This window comes from Balaenoptera musculus, chromosome 16 (assembly GCF_009873245.2).
Source record: "Balaenoptera musculus isolate JJ_BM4_2016_0621 chromosome 16, mBalMus1.pri.v3, whole genome shotgun sequence".
NCBI classification, from domain to species: domain Eukaryota; kingdom Metazoa; phylum Chordata; class Mammalia; order Artiodactyla; family Balaenopteridae; genus Balaenoptera; species Balaenoptera musculus.
The window spans coordinates 38,367,216-38,384,719 of NC_045800.1; the positions used below are offsets into that span (position 1 = coordinate 38,367,216).

Consider the following 17,504-nt stretch of genomic DNA (forward strand, 5'->3'; position numbering starts at 1 on the left):
TCTTGCAAACATTGTTATAATAAATGTCCTGCGCATGTCTCTTTGTACACTTGTGCAAGAGTTTTTATAAGGCATAATGTTAAAATGTATTAAAATTGTGAGTTCAAGGGAATACGTTATATATTTTTTCTACTCTGTATGTTTTTAATAATTTGAAAATTAATTAAAAAGAAATATTGTGAAGAATACCTTAAAGCCAACTGATGAAATTTTCCCATAATTAAAATGGGTACATCCAGGTTGGGATGGGGTAAGAGACTGGGGAGCCTGCTTGGTAGCAGATCCTCAAGGAGGTAGCAAGACCACTATGGTGCCAGAACCCAATGCATTTCAAGTCTACACATGTTCCCTGGAAGCAAAGAGCCATGAAGGGTGTAGACAAGGAGCTATCACAGGCAGTTGTGGTGACCTTGATATTACTTGACAGTCCTCTAATTTCCTGGCACCAAGCACTGATATGATTCTAGGAAGTAGGGAGACTCCCCCTCCAAATGACTGAGATTGAATTTCCCATCTAGCTGCTGGAAATCAGGGCAGGCTGTCATATTTTATTTGATTAAAGAGAAAAGAACTGCAATGAGACACCACTTCCAAGCCATTAGATGGCTATTATCAAACAACAAACAAACAAACTAAACTAAAAAAAACAAAAACAAAACAAAACAAAAAACCCAGAAATTAACAAGTGTTGGTGAGGATGTGGAGAAATTGAAACCTTTGTGCATTACTGGTGGGAATATAAAATGGTACAGCCACTGTGGGAAATGGCATGATGGCTCCTCAAAAATTTAAAGAGAGTTACCGTATGATCCAGCAATCTTACTTCTGGGTATATACCCAAAAGAAGTGAAAGCAGGGACTTGAATAGATATTTGTACACCCATATTCATAGCAGCATGACCCACAATTGCCAGAAGATGGAAGCAACCCAAGTTGCTTCCATCAACAGATGAATGCATCAACAAAATGTAGTATATACACACAATGGAATATTACGTATCCTTAAAAAAGGAAGGAAATTCTGACACATGCTACAACATGGATGAACCTTGAAGACGTCATGCTAACTGAAATAAGCCAGTCACAGAAGGATAAATGTACAATTCCACTTATGTAGGTTTCCTAGAGTAGTCAAATTCATGGAAACAGAAAGTAGTATGGTAGTTGTCAGGGGCTGGGGAGTTAGTGTTTAATAGGTACAGAGTTTTAGTTAGGGAGGATGGGAAAATTCTGGAGATGGACGCTGATGATGCTTGCAGAATAATGTGAACATACTTAATGCCACAGAACTGTACACTTTAAAATGGTAAATTTTATGTTGTGTATATTTTACCACAGTTTAAAAAAAGAGAAGAATAAATTGATATTTATTACATGTAAAAAAAGGGGGTAGGAGGGTATTTACAAACCTAGAAGAGAAGCATGAGGCCCCCTTTCTCCAGCAGAAAAATAGATTCAGTCTATTTCTTTACCCCTTAACATCCTATTTAACAGAAATGGCCAAAAAAATGGGAAAAATACACACACACACACGAATATGCTTTGCCTGGTAAGTAATCAAAATATGTACATATGTGTATATAGGTATGTGTTTATATATATATATATGTATATATATATATATATACATATATATATAAAAATCATGTTCAGCCTCATGAGTAAACAAAGGAATGTAGGTTAGAAACGACAGCAAAATGCAATTTTAACCTATCAAATTGACATCTTTTAAAAATTACTAACTTCTAAAAAGAGATCAAAACTGTTAGAAGTTAAAATTTTCACAACCTCTGCATACTAAGTTGGCAATATATATCACATTTTTTAAGCATGTTTTTTGACTCAATATTTATACGTCTAAGAATCTAGCTTAAAGAAATAATCAAGGATGCAGACAATAATTTGTAATATGTTTAGTTAAGCATTAGTTAGGATAGTGAAAAACTGGAAACAACCTACATAAACACTAATAGGAAATGGTTGAATAAATTCCAATAGATCAAAACAGTGGAATTTAATGTAGTCATTTGAAAATGTGCTCTCAAAGCATACCTCCCTGTCTGGAATAGTTCTATGACATAATGTTAAGAGAGAAAACCCAAAATATGTAACAGTAAAACCACAATGTATTATGATCTTCATTCTATTAAAACATAAGGTGCGTGTAATGTGTGTTTATATATATAAATTATATATACACACATATGAAGACTATAGGAAAATATAAAAATCTTAACAAAGTTCTCAAGGTGGTGAGATTTTGAGTGATTTTTATACTTTTTCTGTATTTTTACAAGGAGCAGACAGGCTGCCTATTGACCTTGTTTTAAGGTACTTCAGAGGGCAGAACCAAGACCAGTAGCATTAGAAAAGCAACTGAAGCTTATATGAGAAAGAAATTTCTAACAAGCAGAACTTTCCAATGTGCAGCAGACCTCTGGGGGCTTCCCTCTGCCATCCTGAGAAATGTGATCACTAAGTAGAGTATTCTACCAAGGGGAGAAGTCACAGGAACTGTGCTTCTCAACTCTGGCTGAGCCATCACCACCTGGGGGAAGGCAAGGGAGATGGGGGTTGAGGTGGTAAAATGCAGATTTCTGGGCCACACAACCCCCCCCACCTATCTGAATTGAAGCTCCAAGGCTGAGCTTTGGAAATTTGCATTTTCTTTAAATTTCTCCAGTGGTTTCAGAGGCGGCTAGATAATTTCTGCACTGGAGAATCCACAGATTAGAAGATTTAAGGTTGCTTCCAGTGTGGGAACTCAAAGCAAGTCTGGGACTCAAAAGTCTGGAGATTGTCTGACTATTTACATTATAAAACCAAGGAGAGCAGTACAGATAAAAAGGAAAGTATGCTGGATGGGGCTGGGATGGAGAATGGAGTCACGTGAAGATCAGCACTGCCCAGTGTTTAATAATTTAGGCACTTAACCTCCAGTCTAGGGGCACCTCACGCTGTAATCCGAGTAAGAGAATGTTCTTGTTCTTAGAAAAATACATGCTGAAGTATTTAGTAGTAAAGGGGAATTTTTTGTCTACAACTAACTCTCACATGGTTCAGAAGAAAAAAAAAATTAGATAAGGTGATGAGAAAACGCAAATGTAGCTAAACTAGAAATTTAAGTAAAAGATAAATGGACAACTTTGTCCTATGTTTGAATCTTTTCAGTAAGCTTGAAATTTTATTAAAATACACTGTTACCCCCCCACCCCCCAAAAAAAGATAATTAAAAGGCAAAGCAAACACAATGGTAATCCCTAGGCCACTTAAATCTAAATCACCAGGCATGCTTTTGCATTCATTCATTTATTCAACCAACATTGATCAAGTGCCTATTCTGTACTAGGCTCTGTATTCAAACCACGGGATATATATCAGAGATCCAAACACTTTCCTGCCCTCACACTGGTCACATTAGAGTTGGGTTAACATAAAATGCAGATTTGGAGGACCCAAGGCTGAGTGCATTAGAATCTCTGGAGAAGGGCCCAGGGATCCATATTATATAAAATATCCTGAGATGTTGCTTATATACACTAATGCAGTGCTGTTTTCCAAAATATGGGCTTTGACCCATAGCGGTTTATAATAGCAGTTTAGTGAGCCAAGATTTTTTTAAATTAAAAGAACAGAAAAAAGAAAAAGAGAAAAAAACAGAAAGAGAAAATAAGAAGGCTGACACACAGTAAGCGTCACTATTATTTCATAAAACTTTTGCTTGCATGCCCTGGGTCACTAAGTAAACTGGGTTTCATGTAGAAGACCACTGCTGGGAAATGATATATAAAATATATCACTTGTCTTTTCCTCTCTAGCCCCTGTACCCAACAGTTCTCCCTTAATCCAAATCTGGGGTTGCTGAGATGCTGGGGCACATCCACTGCCTTGAGAAGCAGCAGGCTGTTCTGGGACTTTGACTCACTGGTCATATTCCTGATGTAATGGCACTTCCTTTTCCTTCTGCATAGAGCCCAGAGCTGCACTCTCCCACAGATGGCAATGTCTCCAGCACGTCACATCGTTTTCTCTGAAGGACCCAGCGTAGCACAGCACACTGTCTGTCCTGGCACTCTGTGGCAGAGGTAGAGCCACCACAAGAAAGGAACTTCTGAGACCAAATGCTGCCACTTGCTGAGATGCTTTTTTGGGGGACAAGAACACAGGGCATAACACAACCAATTTTCCAGGCCAAAGTGCTGGGTATTTAATTCAGGCCCTTTGTGTCTGGTTGAAATCCTACGCAGCCCGTACTTTCTGACCCAGATGAGAGATAACGGTTGTCTTAAATCAAAATGAAACAGGATGGGGTTAGCAAACCCACATGAAATGCGCTGAAGAGTCCTGCCAGGGACCTGAGAGCCTGCTGAACTGACCAGACCAGGGATGTTCGTGCGGTTGACTTGTGAGCTGGCCACGCAAGTTTTGTTGTCACTAAGAAGAGAAATCCAAAGGCTAGTTCAGCATAAATGGTCCCCTGGCTGCACTGAGGGCGGTCATAGGTGAGTCATCAGCAGTGTGGAGGCCTGAGAAATGCTGCTTTCATCTCCGTCTCATGGCAAGAGGAGGATCTCTTAAGGAACTGAAAAATGGAATTACTCAAACTAAAAACTGCTGACCTCACCAGGACGATTCCTTTCCTGACCCGAGTCTGGGAATTGCTATTGGTAAACCCCCCAAAATGAATTTGCTCATCAGAAAAGGGCAGAATGAGATACTCTCAGATACACTCGGTGACATGTTCACAGCCTTAGAAGCCAACCCTTCCCACCTCAAACCAAAGCACTGAAATTCTTGATTCTCTGCAGTTGTGGTAGAAATGCCCTCTATCAAAAGCAGGCTCCAGTACCGCAAGCCAAAGATAAATAACAGAGGAAATCATGGAGACCATGACCTCTTGGTGACCCCTTGGAGCTAAATCTTTGCTAGACCTCAGAATATCAAAAAGGCCACCAGCCCGCCAGCCGCAGTTTATGTATGAACAGCCTGGAAGCCATCTCCGCCTGCAGAAGACCGGCTCTCTAGAAGCGTGAGAAGAGAAATTTCAAAGGAATTTCTTGTTCTATTCTCCAAAGCAAGGGTTTGTTGTTTAGGTGAAGAACCGCCTTCTGAGAAATGAGCTCATTCCTGGGGCTCTGCAAGGGTCACCCTGAAAAGGTATTTGCCTGGGAGTTGGGATGGTGCCTATCTCCCATCCAGTGTGAGATATTAGTATTTGAAAAATGTGTTCTCTCACTAACTAGCAAGAAAATGAACCTCAGGATCTCACAAGGGCCTTCTTCCCTGGTATCAGTTATGGATGCAAATCAGCAAACATTACGGAGTGTTTGCTAGCTGACAAGGATTGTGCAACCTTCTCCGAGAATGCTGAACAGAATCGGACTCCAGTTGCTCCTGGAGGGAAGCGCTGAGCGGGCGGAAGCATGAGGTCCCTTCTCGAGACAGTGTCACAGCATAGGAAAGACACTCCTGGCTACCACTTTTGGTTTAGAAGCCTCGGAGGCACAAGACAGCAACTGAGGCTAAAGGAAGCCAGTATCTTAACGGCCAGGGACTGGCCCCGAATTGCTCTTAGAGTGTCTGGCCTGAAGACTGAGGCAAAGTCAGCTAAATCTTCAGAGTAAAAGGTGTGGAGAGAAGCTGGAAGATAAACCTGACCCTGAGTCTAGTAGGAAGGAGACCTTGACCACAGGAGGGATTCAAACAGATGGAATTTGCATCTCTTGGTTTTTAGAATCACCAGGCAGTACAAAGGTCAATTAATTGATAGAGATTATATACATAGACATAGATGTCATTGGGTTTTTTGTTTTTTACCCCTCTCTCCTCTTATCAAAGAGGTCATCTCTCTCCCATAACCTAAAATGGCCTCAAAGTTTAGAAGGCTTCTGGGTCCTCTTCTCAGAATATAAAGGATTTGGGTGAAATAAGTGGATTTCCAAGTATGCTTTAGTCATGCAAGTTGTTATTCAGACAAAATCTTCTATTGTCTTGTAAATAAATGAATCACATACAGGAAGAGTAACCCTTCAGGTGGAAACAGATCTCCCCCTGGGTTCCTCTGAGGTTTCCACAAAGTACAGTTTAAACCATGACTAAGAAGGACTTCTCAGATCCTTGCTGGCTGATTCTGGAACTTTGTGACCCTGTGACAGATGCCCCTCAGAATTTGTGACTTCTGTCCTTGACCCATCATGAGGCAGTCATCCAAATGGCTTATCTAAACCTTGTGAACCCCAAGTGTCCTATTTCAGCAAATCCACCCTCTAGAAGTGAGCTCGCCCAGGCCTTGGTTTGATGATGAGTGAGAATGACCACTCAGAACTAGTTAATGTCACTGTCGCTTTGGTTTTCTGCCACCGCATCAGACAAGCAATGAAAAAATATGAAATTAAGGGAGAAAAAACTAATAAAACTCTTTCATGCACAGGACCTTGGTTTAGTATACTAATTCTGTTCACATGTAAAGAACCTGCTCTCAGGAATCCCATTGTAAATACTCCTTTGTTCAGAGAACTGTCAATTCACACCCACTCCTTGTGAATGCTAAACTAGAGTCTTGTGCATGAAAACATTTTATTCAATCTCATGGTTATAAAATATTCTTTAAAGTTGCCAAAGAAATCTGATAGGTTTGATTCACCTGGATTTTGCTTTTTCCCCCAAAGAGGATATGCCTCCTTGTGTTTCACTGATCTTTTATTGTGGACTCCAACAATTTGCTGACTCCAGTGAACATTTGTCAATTGTCTCCCTAACATCTATTGCCTTTCTTTCCAAAGACTTCTTTTGGATACCTTCTCTTTTCCTATCCTCAGTCCATGTGGTCCGAGATGGGGCATCACCACTATGCCTGACTTAATCAGCGCTTCACGCTGTGTTGGCCACAGAAACTGGATCGAGGTAAAATAAACATGAAATAAACTCATTCTATCAGATTGAAGCTTGGGACCTTGCAAGAGTTTTCCACTGGACTTGGATTTGAGAAGATCTGACACCAGAGCTTCTGTAGCCATGCCACTGTAGAGGGCAGGTCTAGGAAGCTGCCAGGACTCCCACAGGAAGTTCAAGAATAAAGCCAACACACTAGAAAGTAGAGCCAAGAAATGGAGATGAACTGACACCTGAAGCCATCATTTGAGCCCGAATCCCTCCCTGGCCTTTTTAGTTATGTGAATCAATAAATTCTTATTTGGTTTAAACCAACCTGACTCAGGTTACATCACTTGGAACATAACAAGTTCTAATTTATGCAATGACCATGGCGCTATTCCTAGAAAGGAAGAATTGTTGCTTTTTCTGATGTATATATGTTTAGTTCACCAACATTACTTAGTAGTAGTAGCATGGTAATTCCTACTTATTGAAGATTTTTTCCCCTAGGCACTATATCTACAGCTTTCCATGCATCAGCTCATTTGTACTATTATTATCTCCATTTTACAGATAAGAACACTGAGATGACCAATGTCATAATAGCTTGAAAGTGGCATTGGGGCTTCCCTGGCTGTCCAGCGGTTAAGACTCCGTGCTTCCACTGCAGGGGGCATGGGTTTGATCCCTGGTCGGGGAACTAAGATCCCACATGCTGCACAGCGCGGCCAAAAAATAAAATAAAATAAAATAAAAAATAAAATACCTTGAAAGTGGCAGATACGGAATTTAAACCCCAATGTGCCTGACCCCATGGCCCATGACCACCTATTATGTGGTAGGCACTGTGTCAGCACTAAGGACAAACATGACATATGTTGTCCTTGTCCTTAAGGAACTCTCAATGAAGTGAGAGAGATATACAACATGTGGGAGCTATAGGGCCAACCTTCTCCCCACCCCATTTCATACTAGGGCCATATCTAGTCAGTGGCAATTGCTTTTTTCTCAACCAGACATGGTACCACATCCCTGAAGCAGGGGAGGACACTTGGAAAGGTATGGAAAGTTCTCCGGTTGTCACAATGACTGGTTGGCAGGGGCACCACTGGCATTTAGTGGACACAGGCTGAAAGGTGCAGGTCTATTCTGCCCAACAAAGAATAGTTCCACCCAAACTGTCAATAGTGCCCTAGACGGTGAAGTTAGATATTGAAATAATCCAACCTAGAACTGGTGGCAGGTAAAAAAGAGATCCAATTAGGGTTGCTTTAATAGAAAAATCAAAATAAAGTTCAAAAGTCTGTGAAAAGCACATACTAAAACAAAGTGTAAATCCGTAGTGCGTCCTTTGACCACTGCCAACGATTCATAGACCCTTTTCTGCTTATGAGCAAATCTTACAGCAAAGTTTCTCCCTATGATGATAAGCACATAGAATTCCTTCCTTCCCAAGATATTTAAGATCCAGATTTCCCTGAGAAGAGCCAGCCCTGGCAGGCTCTCATCCTTTCCAAGTGTGGCCTCTGAACCCCTTACAAAGACATTGGTCCTGTCTGCCCTTCTCCATCTCCGTTTCCAGATTCTGTTCCCCTCTTCCTCCTCACTCCTTCTCATGCCTCCCTTCCCTCATTAGGCATTTTTTAAAATGTACCCAAACCCAAAATGTGGAGGTCTGACTATATTGTTCAAACGTCTACAATGTGAGGGTTACACGTTCTCCCTAGTTAGGGTTAGCGTATGTGTGGGTAGTGTTTTCCTTCAGGAACCCAACCACTTCTTGTGTTTTGCAGCATCGCTTCTATGTGGCTTCTTGGGTTGGCAGCAATGTATCTTCAAACATCTGCCAAACTACCAGGGTCTTCACTCTGTGAGATTTTTAATTCATTAAACACAGAATTTATGACCTATCAGTTTGGCATTCTGAAAAGCAGACACTGAGATCCAATGAGACGTAGAAGGGAAAATGCCTGTGAAGGATAAAGAGTACAAGGAGCAGAAGCAGGTCTGGAGACTTTCAGACAACGATGCTGGTCTGCCACCTTGAAAGGAGAGAAGGAAGGAGGAAGACTGGGTAGTGCAACCTTGAGATGATCTCAGGCTGGCCCTGTGAGCACCAGGGACCCAGAGCAAAGACTGCTTGCCTGGTAGAGGAAGAAAGGGCTCAGGCAGAAACGGCCCAGCTCCCGTGTCTCCAATCTGTTCAGCTCAGCAACTGACCACGAGCCAGCTACCTTCCTCGCAGCAGGTTCTCCAAAAGGCAGATCCGAGTGGTACCCCTCCTGGCAGCCACATATGGCATTGCGGGTATGTTAAAAGTGGAAGTCAGTTTGGCATAAGGTGTGTGGGGAGTGTAGTTAAAAGAAAGAAGATTGCCTTGAAAGTAGGGGTCTGAACTGTGACATGATAAAACCATCAAAACCAGAATAGGATATTTCCGTCTGGAGGACCAGGTCTCACCCGCAACTTCTAGACTGTTGGCCTGGTTGAAAGAGGATAATTTCACCACTTTAAAAAGGAACAGAATTAGAATGCCAAGAGTGCAAAGTATTCTGGGACTGCTGGGCATCCAACATGCTGTGTTAATCATAAAGGGGAAAAGCCCTCTGTTTTGGCCAGAAATCAGGGGAGTTATTTCGGGAGCAGCCTCGTCAGTGACCCAGACATTTCCATTTGAGTTCCAAAGCTCTGAAGAGCATAAGTCTTGAGAGTCTTTTCCACTGGCCCGTGTTTCTTTCTCCATAGGGCTTTTTTGCACAAATCTGCTACAAATTCAACGTTCACCTTCTCAAGGGAGACTGCAGAGAAGCAGATCTTTGTCATCAGAGACAGTGAGCTTTCCTGGGAAGTGACTTGTCTGCCCATTCAAGGGACCTCATGGCTCACAGTCACCTGTCTTAACAAACCTCATAAAAAAAGCATTCAGAATGCTATACACACCAGATTTTACCAGCCTATCGTCTGTCAATAAAATGCCCCATATCAGAAAGCCCAACAAGTGACAATCACTTCTACAATTTTTATGATGTCTTCTATGTGAATTTCTCTAACCTGAGCCATTGGATGCCTGAGAGATGAGGGAAAAGGGATTCAAAGAAAAGTATTGCATGATGCAAACCCTAATGGGATGACAGACCAATTCTCTACTCAAGTAAACTCAGAGCCCCCTCTTACTCAAAAGGGAAGATAAACCAGTTACAGTATCCAATATTAATTGTGCACTTCTGCATGATCCCATTTAACATTTAGACCAACCCTATCAAGAAGGTAGTATTTTTATAATCCTCTTTGGAGAAATGAGGACATCTAGTCTCAGTGTGCTTAAGTTATTTGCCTGAACTAACCCAGGGAGCAAAAGACTGAGCTGAGACTTGAACCCAGGCCATTCTGAGTCCAGAGCCTGGACCCTTAATCACACTTCCCTATCTCCCAATCATTGTGATCAGGGCTGATTCAGACTTTGGGGGAGCCTGAGCTTATACGTTTGGCGGGAGGTAGCCCTCTTTAAGAAAAAGAAAAATGTATATGAAAACAAAATTCAATACAGGGCCTTAGAAAGGGTCCATGCAGGTGAGGGAGGCTGAAGCTTAAGCTCCATTACCTTCCCAGTAAATCCGCTTTTGATTGTGATAATGCCATTATTGCCAACAATGTTAACGTGAAGAATAATAATTATTCTTCAAATGCAAATATATGAAAATCTGGTTGGATTAGGATTTTAGGATTTACTTTGGAAAACAAAGCTGTTCTGAGTGCTTAGAGACCCCACCTGCTCCCTTCCCAACCACCATATAATTCCTCTGCATCTGAGTCATACCCCACCTGCTCAGATTCTCCCCACGTTATCCTTGTATCTCTATTGATCTGCCTCACTTTCAATTTCTTAGTAATAATTATAATTCTAGCTAACATTACTAGAGGTGACAGGCACTGCTCTAAGCAATTTTCTCATTGCTTGTTAGAAACTTTTCAGATGAGGAAACTGAAGCCCTGAGAAATTAAACAGTTTGTCTCTGAAAGCTGCGTTCTTAACCATTACGCCAGAGGGCTTCCAATAGCCTAGGTCAATCAGACATTAACACAGGCAGACTCCACAGAGGCCAGAATAAAGTACAATAATTACAATGTCTTGATAAAGTACCAAATATAAGGCTAGATATTCTGTAAGTCACAGACTTAAATGCCTTGATCAGAATCCCCTTTAGGCACCTGTGAATAGTGCAAGATCAAAAATATATTTCAAGTCAAGTCAGCAGTTCTGAGACATACAAGACCTTGAAATATGTGATTTAATTGATTAGAAAGACATTTTTTCCCCTGGGTTGCCATTGCTGAAACCCAAAAAATAAGCTTGGCAGTGCCTGAATTTACATATTTATCGTAAGTTTTATACTTCTTTCGTCATTATCAAATTACCCATACCAGAAAGTTGTGCTTCCCCTGAAAACGGGTCGGGTCGCCAACCAGGAACTGTGCCTGAGGAAACTAGGGAGGTTGTGTCAGATTATCTGGTCAAACTGGCTTGGCAGTCTTCCTGGGGCTGAAGCACCACGGAGAGTGCATATCTGAGCCACGTTCCTTGAACTTCAATGTTTGAAGGAAACTCAAAATTTATCTAGTTCAAACCCCCTTCATTTACAGATGAAGGCAGTGAGACCCTGAAATACCAAAAGTCACAGAGCTAATGAGCATCATTCATTCAGGAAACTAATTGAACTGATTATGGGGCTAGGATAGAGAACTTTCCACTGCCCCATGCTGCCCCATGGTTAAGACATACCATTGGGCACAGAATCAGTAATCCTGTGATTGTTTTTAGAAAAATTTCTATCTATGACGTACACATACAAGGTTTTCATTGGTCTGGGCTCTGCCTACCTATCACCATCATCTCCTGCACTTCCCCAGTATGAACCCTTCTTCTTTATATTTCCCAGAAAGTACTCACTATGCGCTCTTGTCTCAGCTCAGGCTGCTGTAATGAAATACCATAAGTTGGTGGCTTATAAACAAAGGAAATTTATTTTTCATAGTTCCAGAGGCTGGAAGTCTGAGATAAAGGTGCCAGCGTGGTTGGGTTCCGATGAGAGCCCTCTTCCAGGTTGCAAACAGCCAACTTCTTGCTGTATCCTCACAAGGTGGAAAGAGGGGGCACTAATTCCATTCACGAGGGCTCCACCTTCATGACCTAATTACCTCCCAATGGCTCCACCTCCAAATATCCTCCCCTTGGGAATTAGATTTCAACACATGAATTTTGGGAGGGGGACACAAACATTCAGTCCTTAACAACTCTCACTGCTCTGAACCTTTGTGTAGGCTGCTTTCTCCATCTGGATTGCCTTTCTTCCTATTCACCACCATATGAATTCCTTCATTTATCAAAATTCACAAGTGTCACCTTCACAGTGAAACTTCCCATGAAGACTGCACATTCCCCACACATTCATCCAGAAAGGATTAGTTTGATCCCTCTTCTATTCTCTCAGTGCACAGTTCTCAGGGCTTTTAGCACTTGCCACATTTTGTTTTGGCTCTTGGTTTAATTTTATTCCCTCCATTTAACTCTGAACTGCTTAAAGTCAGAGACCCAATGTTGGTCATCTTTTTAATCACTTACTGCCTAGGCTCTAGTGGGTACTAAAAATACTGTAACAATATCAGTAACATTCAATCCCTACAATAATCCTAAAGGGAAGGTGTGGTAGGGGTGGATACTACCAGTGCTCACCAAGGCTTCCGGTTCTCTTCTTAAATTTAGACATGGCCACATGACCTGCTTTGGCCAATGAAATTTAAGCAGAAGTGATATATGTCACCTCCACATAGAATTATCCAAGAACAGGTACTCTTTTCCCCTGCAGTGGTGGGCCCTAAAGTCTTGTGTTGGACAGGCAACATCATAAGGTGGGGAAGCTTCAGTCATCCTCTGCTGACCCACATTGGACATATAGTACGGGTGAGAAATAGATCTCTGTGGTTTTAAATCACTGATATTTTGTATTTGTTACTGCAGCATGACTTAGCCTTTTCTGACTAATACCAAGAGGGTCTAATATTATCCTCTTTTTATAAATGAGTTAAGGTCACCCAGGTGGTAGGTGGCAGAGTGAGGGTTCAAACTCTCCTAGGTATAATGTTAGAGCTTGTCTTCCAGACTGCTAAGGAATAGAGAGGGAGAAAAGAAATCAATCTTCTTCCACACTGAGCATCCCAATTGTTGCTTCCTTTCCAGCTTCCAGCCATTGTCAGGAATTGGTAGAGTGGCTATTCCTTCAGAGGATATCTAAGCAAGTTCTCCACTACCTCCTTCCCATGTGTGGGAAACTAGGGGCATCCACAATGCTCTTTAGCTTGAGAGATTTGTGCTTATCGGTAATAGAGCATCAGAGACTGCGCTTTATTTCCCCCACTTCCTCATGACCTCTGTGCCAAGGATCCCCAGGTCTCTGGCGAAGGGATGAGCCCGTCTTTTCCAACATCCAGACATCACAAGCCCCTAACACTCCAAGGTAGGAGTACCTCTACAGAATTTGATCAAATGGTTCCTATTATGACCTAATGGCCAAATCTTAGGCCTGGGATTTATCACTAACCATCACCTTAACTCACCTTGCAGCTTTGAGTTTAACACTTTCTCCATTATTTCAGTTTGTCCACTTGTAAAAGAGAAGAATGACCATTTGCCATCATCAAATAATAATTGTGCTTTGCATGGAAATGAGCAGTCATGATTAGCATACATAACAGGGTTACACAGTTAATATTAATTATCTCATGTATTTCTCACTATGGCCCTAGGAGAAAGGCACTATTATATCCTCTGTTTATAGCCATGGAAACTGAGGCTCAGAGAAATTAACTAATTTGCTCAAAGGTATCAAAACAAATGAGTTATGAAATCAGGGTGCAAACATGACTTTAAAGACTGTTCTTTCCACAAGTCAAATTAGGTTTTATTTAATAGGATCCAGAATGCATAGTTTTAAACATTTATCTTCGGTGTCCAAAGTCCTCTGAAAATGTACGCCTAAAAGACTCTCTTACAGTAATTATCATTAAAGTCACAGTCAGTCAATGATATTTATAAACTACCCTTTATGTCCTACCAAGAAAGACAATAACATTTTACATCCAGACTCCCTTTCAACTTCTCAAAGTACTATCCTTATCAACTGATGCATTTTATTCTCTCAGAAATACTATGATTCCTGAGAGATGAGGTCAAAGAATTTGCCTAGGCAATTTTAAAGTCTCCTGACTCTTCATCCAGTGAAATTTCTTTTGGGAGGAAGAATGTGTGTTTATGCATGTGTGATTTAATTATTCTATTGGATTTTTTTAGGTAAAAGAATCAGTGTTTGTTGTAACAAACCAAACAGTACAGATCTGATTTTGAGATGAATCACCTTCCTCATTCTTCTTTCAATCCCACCTTCCCAAAGTTATCCATGGCAATGGATTGGTGTATAATCTCCCACTTTCACTCCAGACGATGAAAATCCATGGTTTCTAAGATAATATCATAGACTGAGTCATGTAGTAAAATGCACGTCCTCCAGGAAGTCAGGAAGTGTGATTTTGATAATTTTTAGCACAAGAATCCATCTGAGATTCTCTCACTGACCCTAGAGTCTATTGCTGCGTCCCCTACTCATCTCATGCCTGAATCCCTCTTCCTAGCTCTAGGCCTCTCAGCCTAACCAGTTACAAACTAGGCTCCCAGGATTAATTGGCACTTGTTGAGTTCGGTGTGTTCCCAGTTTCTCACCCACTTGACATAATATGTGTTCATCCTTGTGCATAAAAATTATGAACCAAACCCACTCTGTCACCCTAGCCAGCTGCCCCTCAATTTCTGCTGAGGGTATTTTGTGGTGTCTAAGGATGACTTTACAAGAACTTTAAATTGGGAGTGAAGTCTTGATACACACAGGGCCATCTAAATAACTGATCCTGAAGTGCAAAATCCCTGAATGCAGCAGATCATCCACTAATCCCTTCCTGCCACTCTCCTGACAGTGTAAGAGTGTCTCTTGGGCTCTGTCCTAAAATTGGTTTACAATCGTTTAACTTACTCTCACATCACATCAATTTTGACATTATAATGTGATTTACATTGATTTGAGGCTGCCATCAGGATGAGCTCATAACTATGTCAAAACCTCTGTTGAGTAAATAAAGAACTGATTTTGAATGTGGAGAATGATGGAGGATGGAAAAATCACGGAAGAGGACCAGAAACAATGCAAGCTCAGTAGGGAAATTTTAGACATCAAACATTTTTTTTTAACACAAAATACCAAAGGTCACTAGTCTCCCACATCAAATACACAGACAATTTTTTTTTAAACAAATCCATTTCAGTCTGAGTCTTGAGACAAGTCTAAAATATGTGATTCTGCAAAGAAATTTCTAGGATAATTTTAAATTTGTTGTTTTTAAAAAACGAAGGAGGAACTGTTTGGGATGGCGGAGGAGGGAGTGGAGAAGAATGGCACCATCTTCCTCTCCATCCTCCTTCAGCACGTGGACTTCAACCTACCCAGAGACGTCGACATCTAAATAACTGATCCTGAAGTGCAAAATCCCAGAATCATACGCATTTGCAGGCCTAAGATGCCACCAGAAGGGCAAAGCAGGCTCCAAAACGTGGCCTTGTGCCTGCTTTGAAAGAGCTAGTAGTCCCCTCTGTACTCATTTAAGGCTGCCTGGAGCACCCATACTTCGCCCCAAAGCAACTTCTGCATCTATCTTGGCAACAGTTCAACAAGGGGATGAGGTTTGGCCAAAGGTGGGTGGAATCAGCCTGAACATGTTCCTTCGCCCATATTATCCTGTCTGAAAAAGGCAGATGGAGACGGAAGGCTTTCAGGCTGAGTTCCCGCCGACCTTAACTGGAAGAACTTGCGCTCTTTCACATCTGCAGCTGTGTCCTCCTCAGGGAGTTGTCCAACTAAAAGTGATTTTAAACATCTGTCAGCTAAATCAGAGCTCCAGATTTAGCACTCAGGAACATTATGTGGATTTGTGATGCTCACTGGAGAACGCTGAATCCATAAACCAAGCTCACATGAGACAGCCGGGTGGTACTCTCGTTGGTAATTTCATCTATGACACATTTAATTTGCCTGCACATTTATGAACTTTATGTAAAGGGAAAGAGTGACCCTTTCCCTGCAAAGAGCTTTCGGAATTACTGCAAGATCAATAGCCAGAAGGGAGAGTCTTTACACTGGAACACTGACTGTATTCTGATCCAGTCATTTGCCTGGAATTAAAAAAAAAAAGTCCCAACGGGCTCGTTTTGTCTGAAACTCTATTTTCTGCCCTTTCTGGTGCAGCTATAACTTTGCTCCTCTGTACCCACCCTGGAGGAAGAGAAATTCTGCACATAGTCATGATTTCGAGTTGCCATCTTTGAAGATGTCAAGCATGGGAGAACCATCCTCGCCCTCCACAGGATGGATGTTTCTGAAGAGATGTACTACTGTTCAGGAGAACTAGGAAGCCAGAGCTTCACTCAAACACTCTCTCTTTGCTGAGACAATACTCCTGGATGATTGGCTAGAAATCCTTAGTGCATTATGGAGGTTTGAAACCCATCCTGTCAGTTCCTCAGATCATGGTGCCCTTGAAGGGAGACAAGGGGAGACACAGCCTTGCAACTCACTATGGGTTCCCAATAGATGATTGATCACAGTGGACTACTATTTGTGAATTTGCTTTGCTTAGGTTAGTACAAAAGCTCACAGCCTCCAAAGTCCATTTCTCCATTAAGCCTTCCCTAGTTCCTCAGACAGAGTTACTCCCTTCACTGAGCTCCCAAGACAGCCTGTGGGTGCCTCACATCTGGTATGAATGTGTGATTTTGTTAGGCAGTGTCTTTGGATGCCATTGTGATCTCTAAGGAAGCAGAGATAGCATTTAATTTGTCCTGTTTGTACTCCCAATATTAGGACAGGCCCAGAGACTGGGGCCAACTGACATTCTGTAGATAGTGAATAAATGCACGAGGGATGGGCACTAGTTTGAACAGCTTAAGAATATACCATCCAGAGGCAAGGAAAGGTGGTTCTGGTGTGGGGTTGATGGCATGAGGGGAACCCTTGCAAATGTACCCTAGATAATCCACACATGGATAGTTCCTGTATGCAGGGAACTGACTCAACACAGGTTTCTCTTGCTGTTGGAGAGAGGGCAGTCCTCTCAAAGGTACCAAAGCCCAGGCGAGGACAGCCAGGAGCTAGGACACAGGAAAAGCAGTGCCGTCTGCATGGAGTTGTTTGAGGGGGCTGAGCAGGGAGGGGCTTCTGCCTCAAAATGTCTTCTTTCTGTAAGTAGAGTGTTTGAAATGTATTCCTGAGGGCATTTTGGTTCTTCGTTCTATTCATCCCACCTCTGGGATGACACACTCACCTTAGGAGGTCACTTAAGGTAATAGTTAAAACCAAAAACTGTAGCACCAGACAGATCAGGGTTCAAATCCTGGTCCATAATTCACCAAGGTGCATTATCCTGGGAAAATGACTAAACATCTCTGAGCTAGCTCATTAGGTAGTTGAAGGGATTAAATGAGCCAGTGTGAGTAAAGTAGCTGGCCCATGGCAAATGTTCAATGTAGTCAATAA

At 41.8% G+C, this 17,504-nt stretch overlaps 1 protein-coding gene across 3 annotated transcripts in view; it reads left to right on the forward strand.

The window, feature by feature from the left end:
- RNLS (renalase, FAD dependent amine oxidase) overlaps positions 1–17,504 on the forward strand; it is a 307,477-nt gene that overhangs the window by 279,573 nt on the left and 10,400 nt on the right. The window contains exon 7 of one of the 3 annotated variants that reach the window (XM_036829130.1): positions 3,972–5,059. The exons of the other annotated variants lie outside the window; for them this stretch is intronic. Within the exon in view, the coding sequence (XP_036685025.1) occupies positions 3,972–4,034 (63 nt within the window). The 3' untranslated portion in view covers positions 4,035–5,059. Of the gene's footprint in view, positions 1–3,971; positions 5,060–17,504 lie in introns of those variants that run through there. 3 annotated transcript variants of the gene reach the window in all.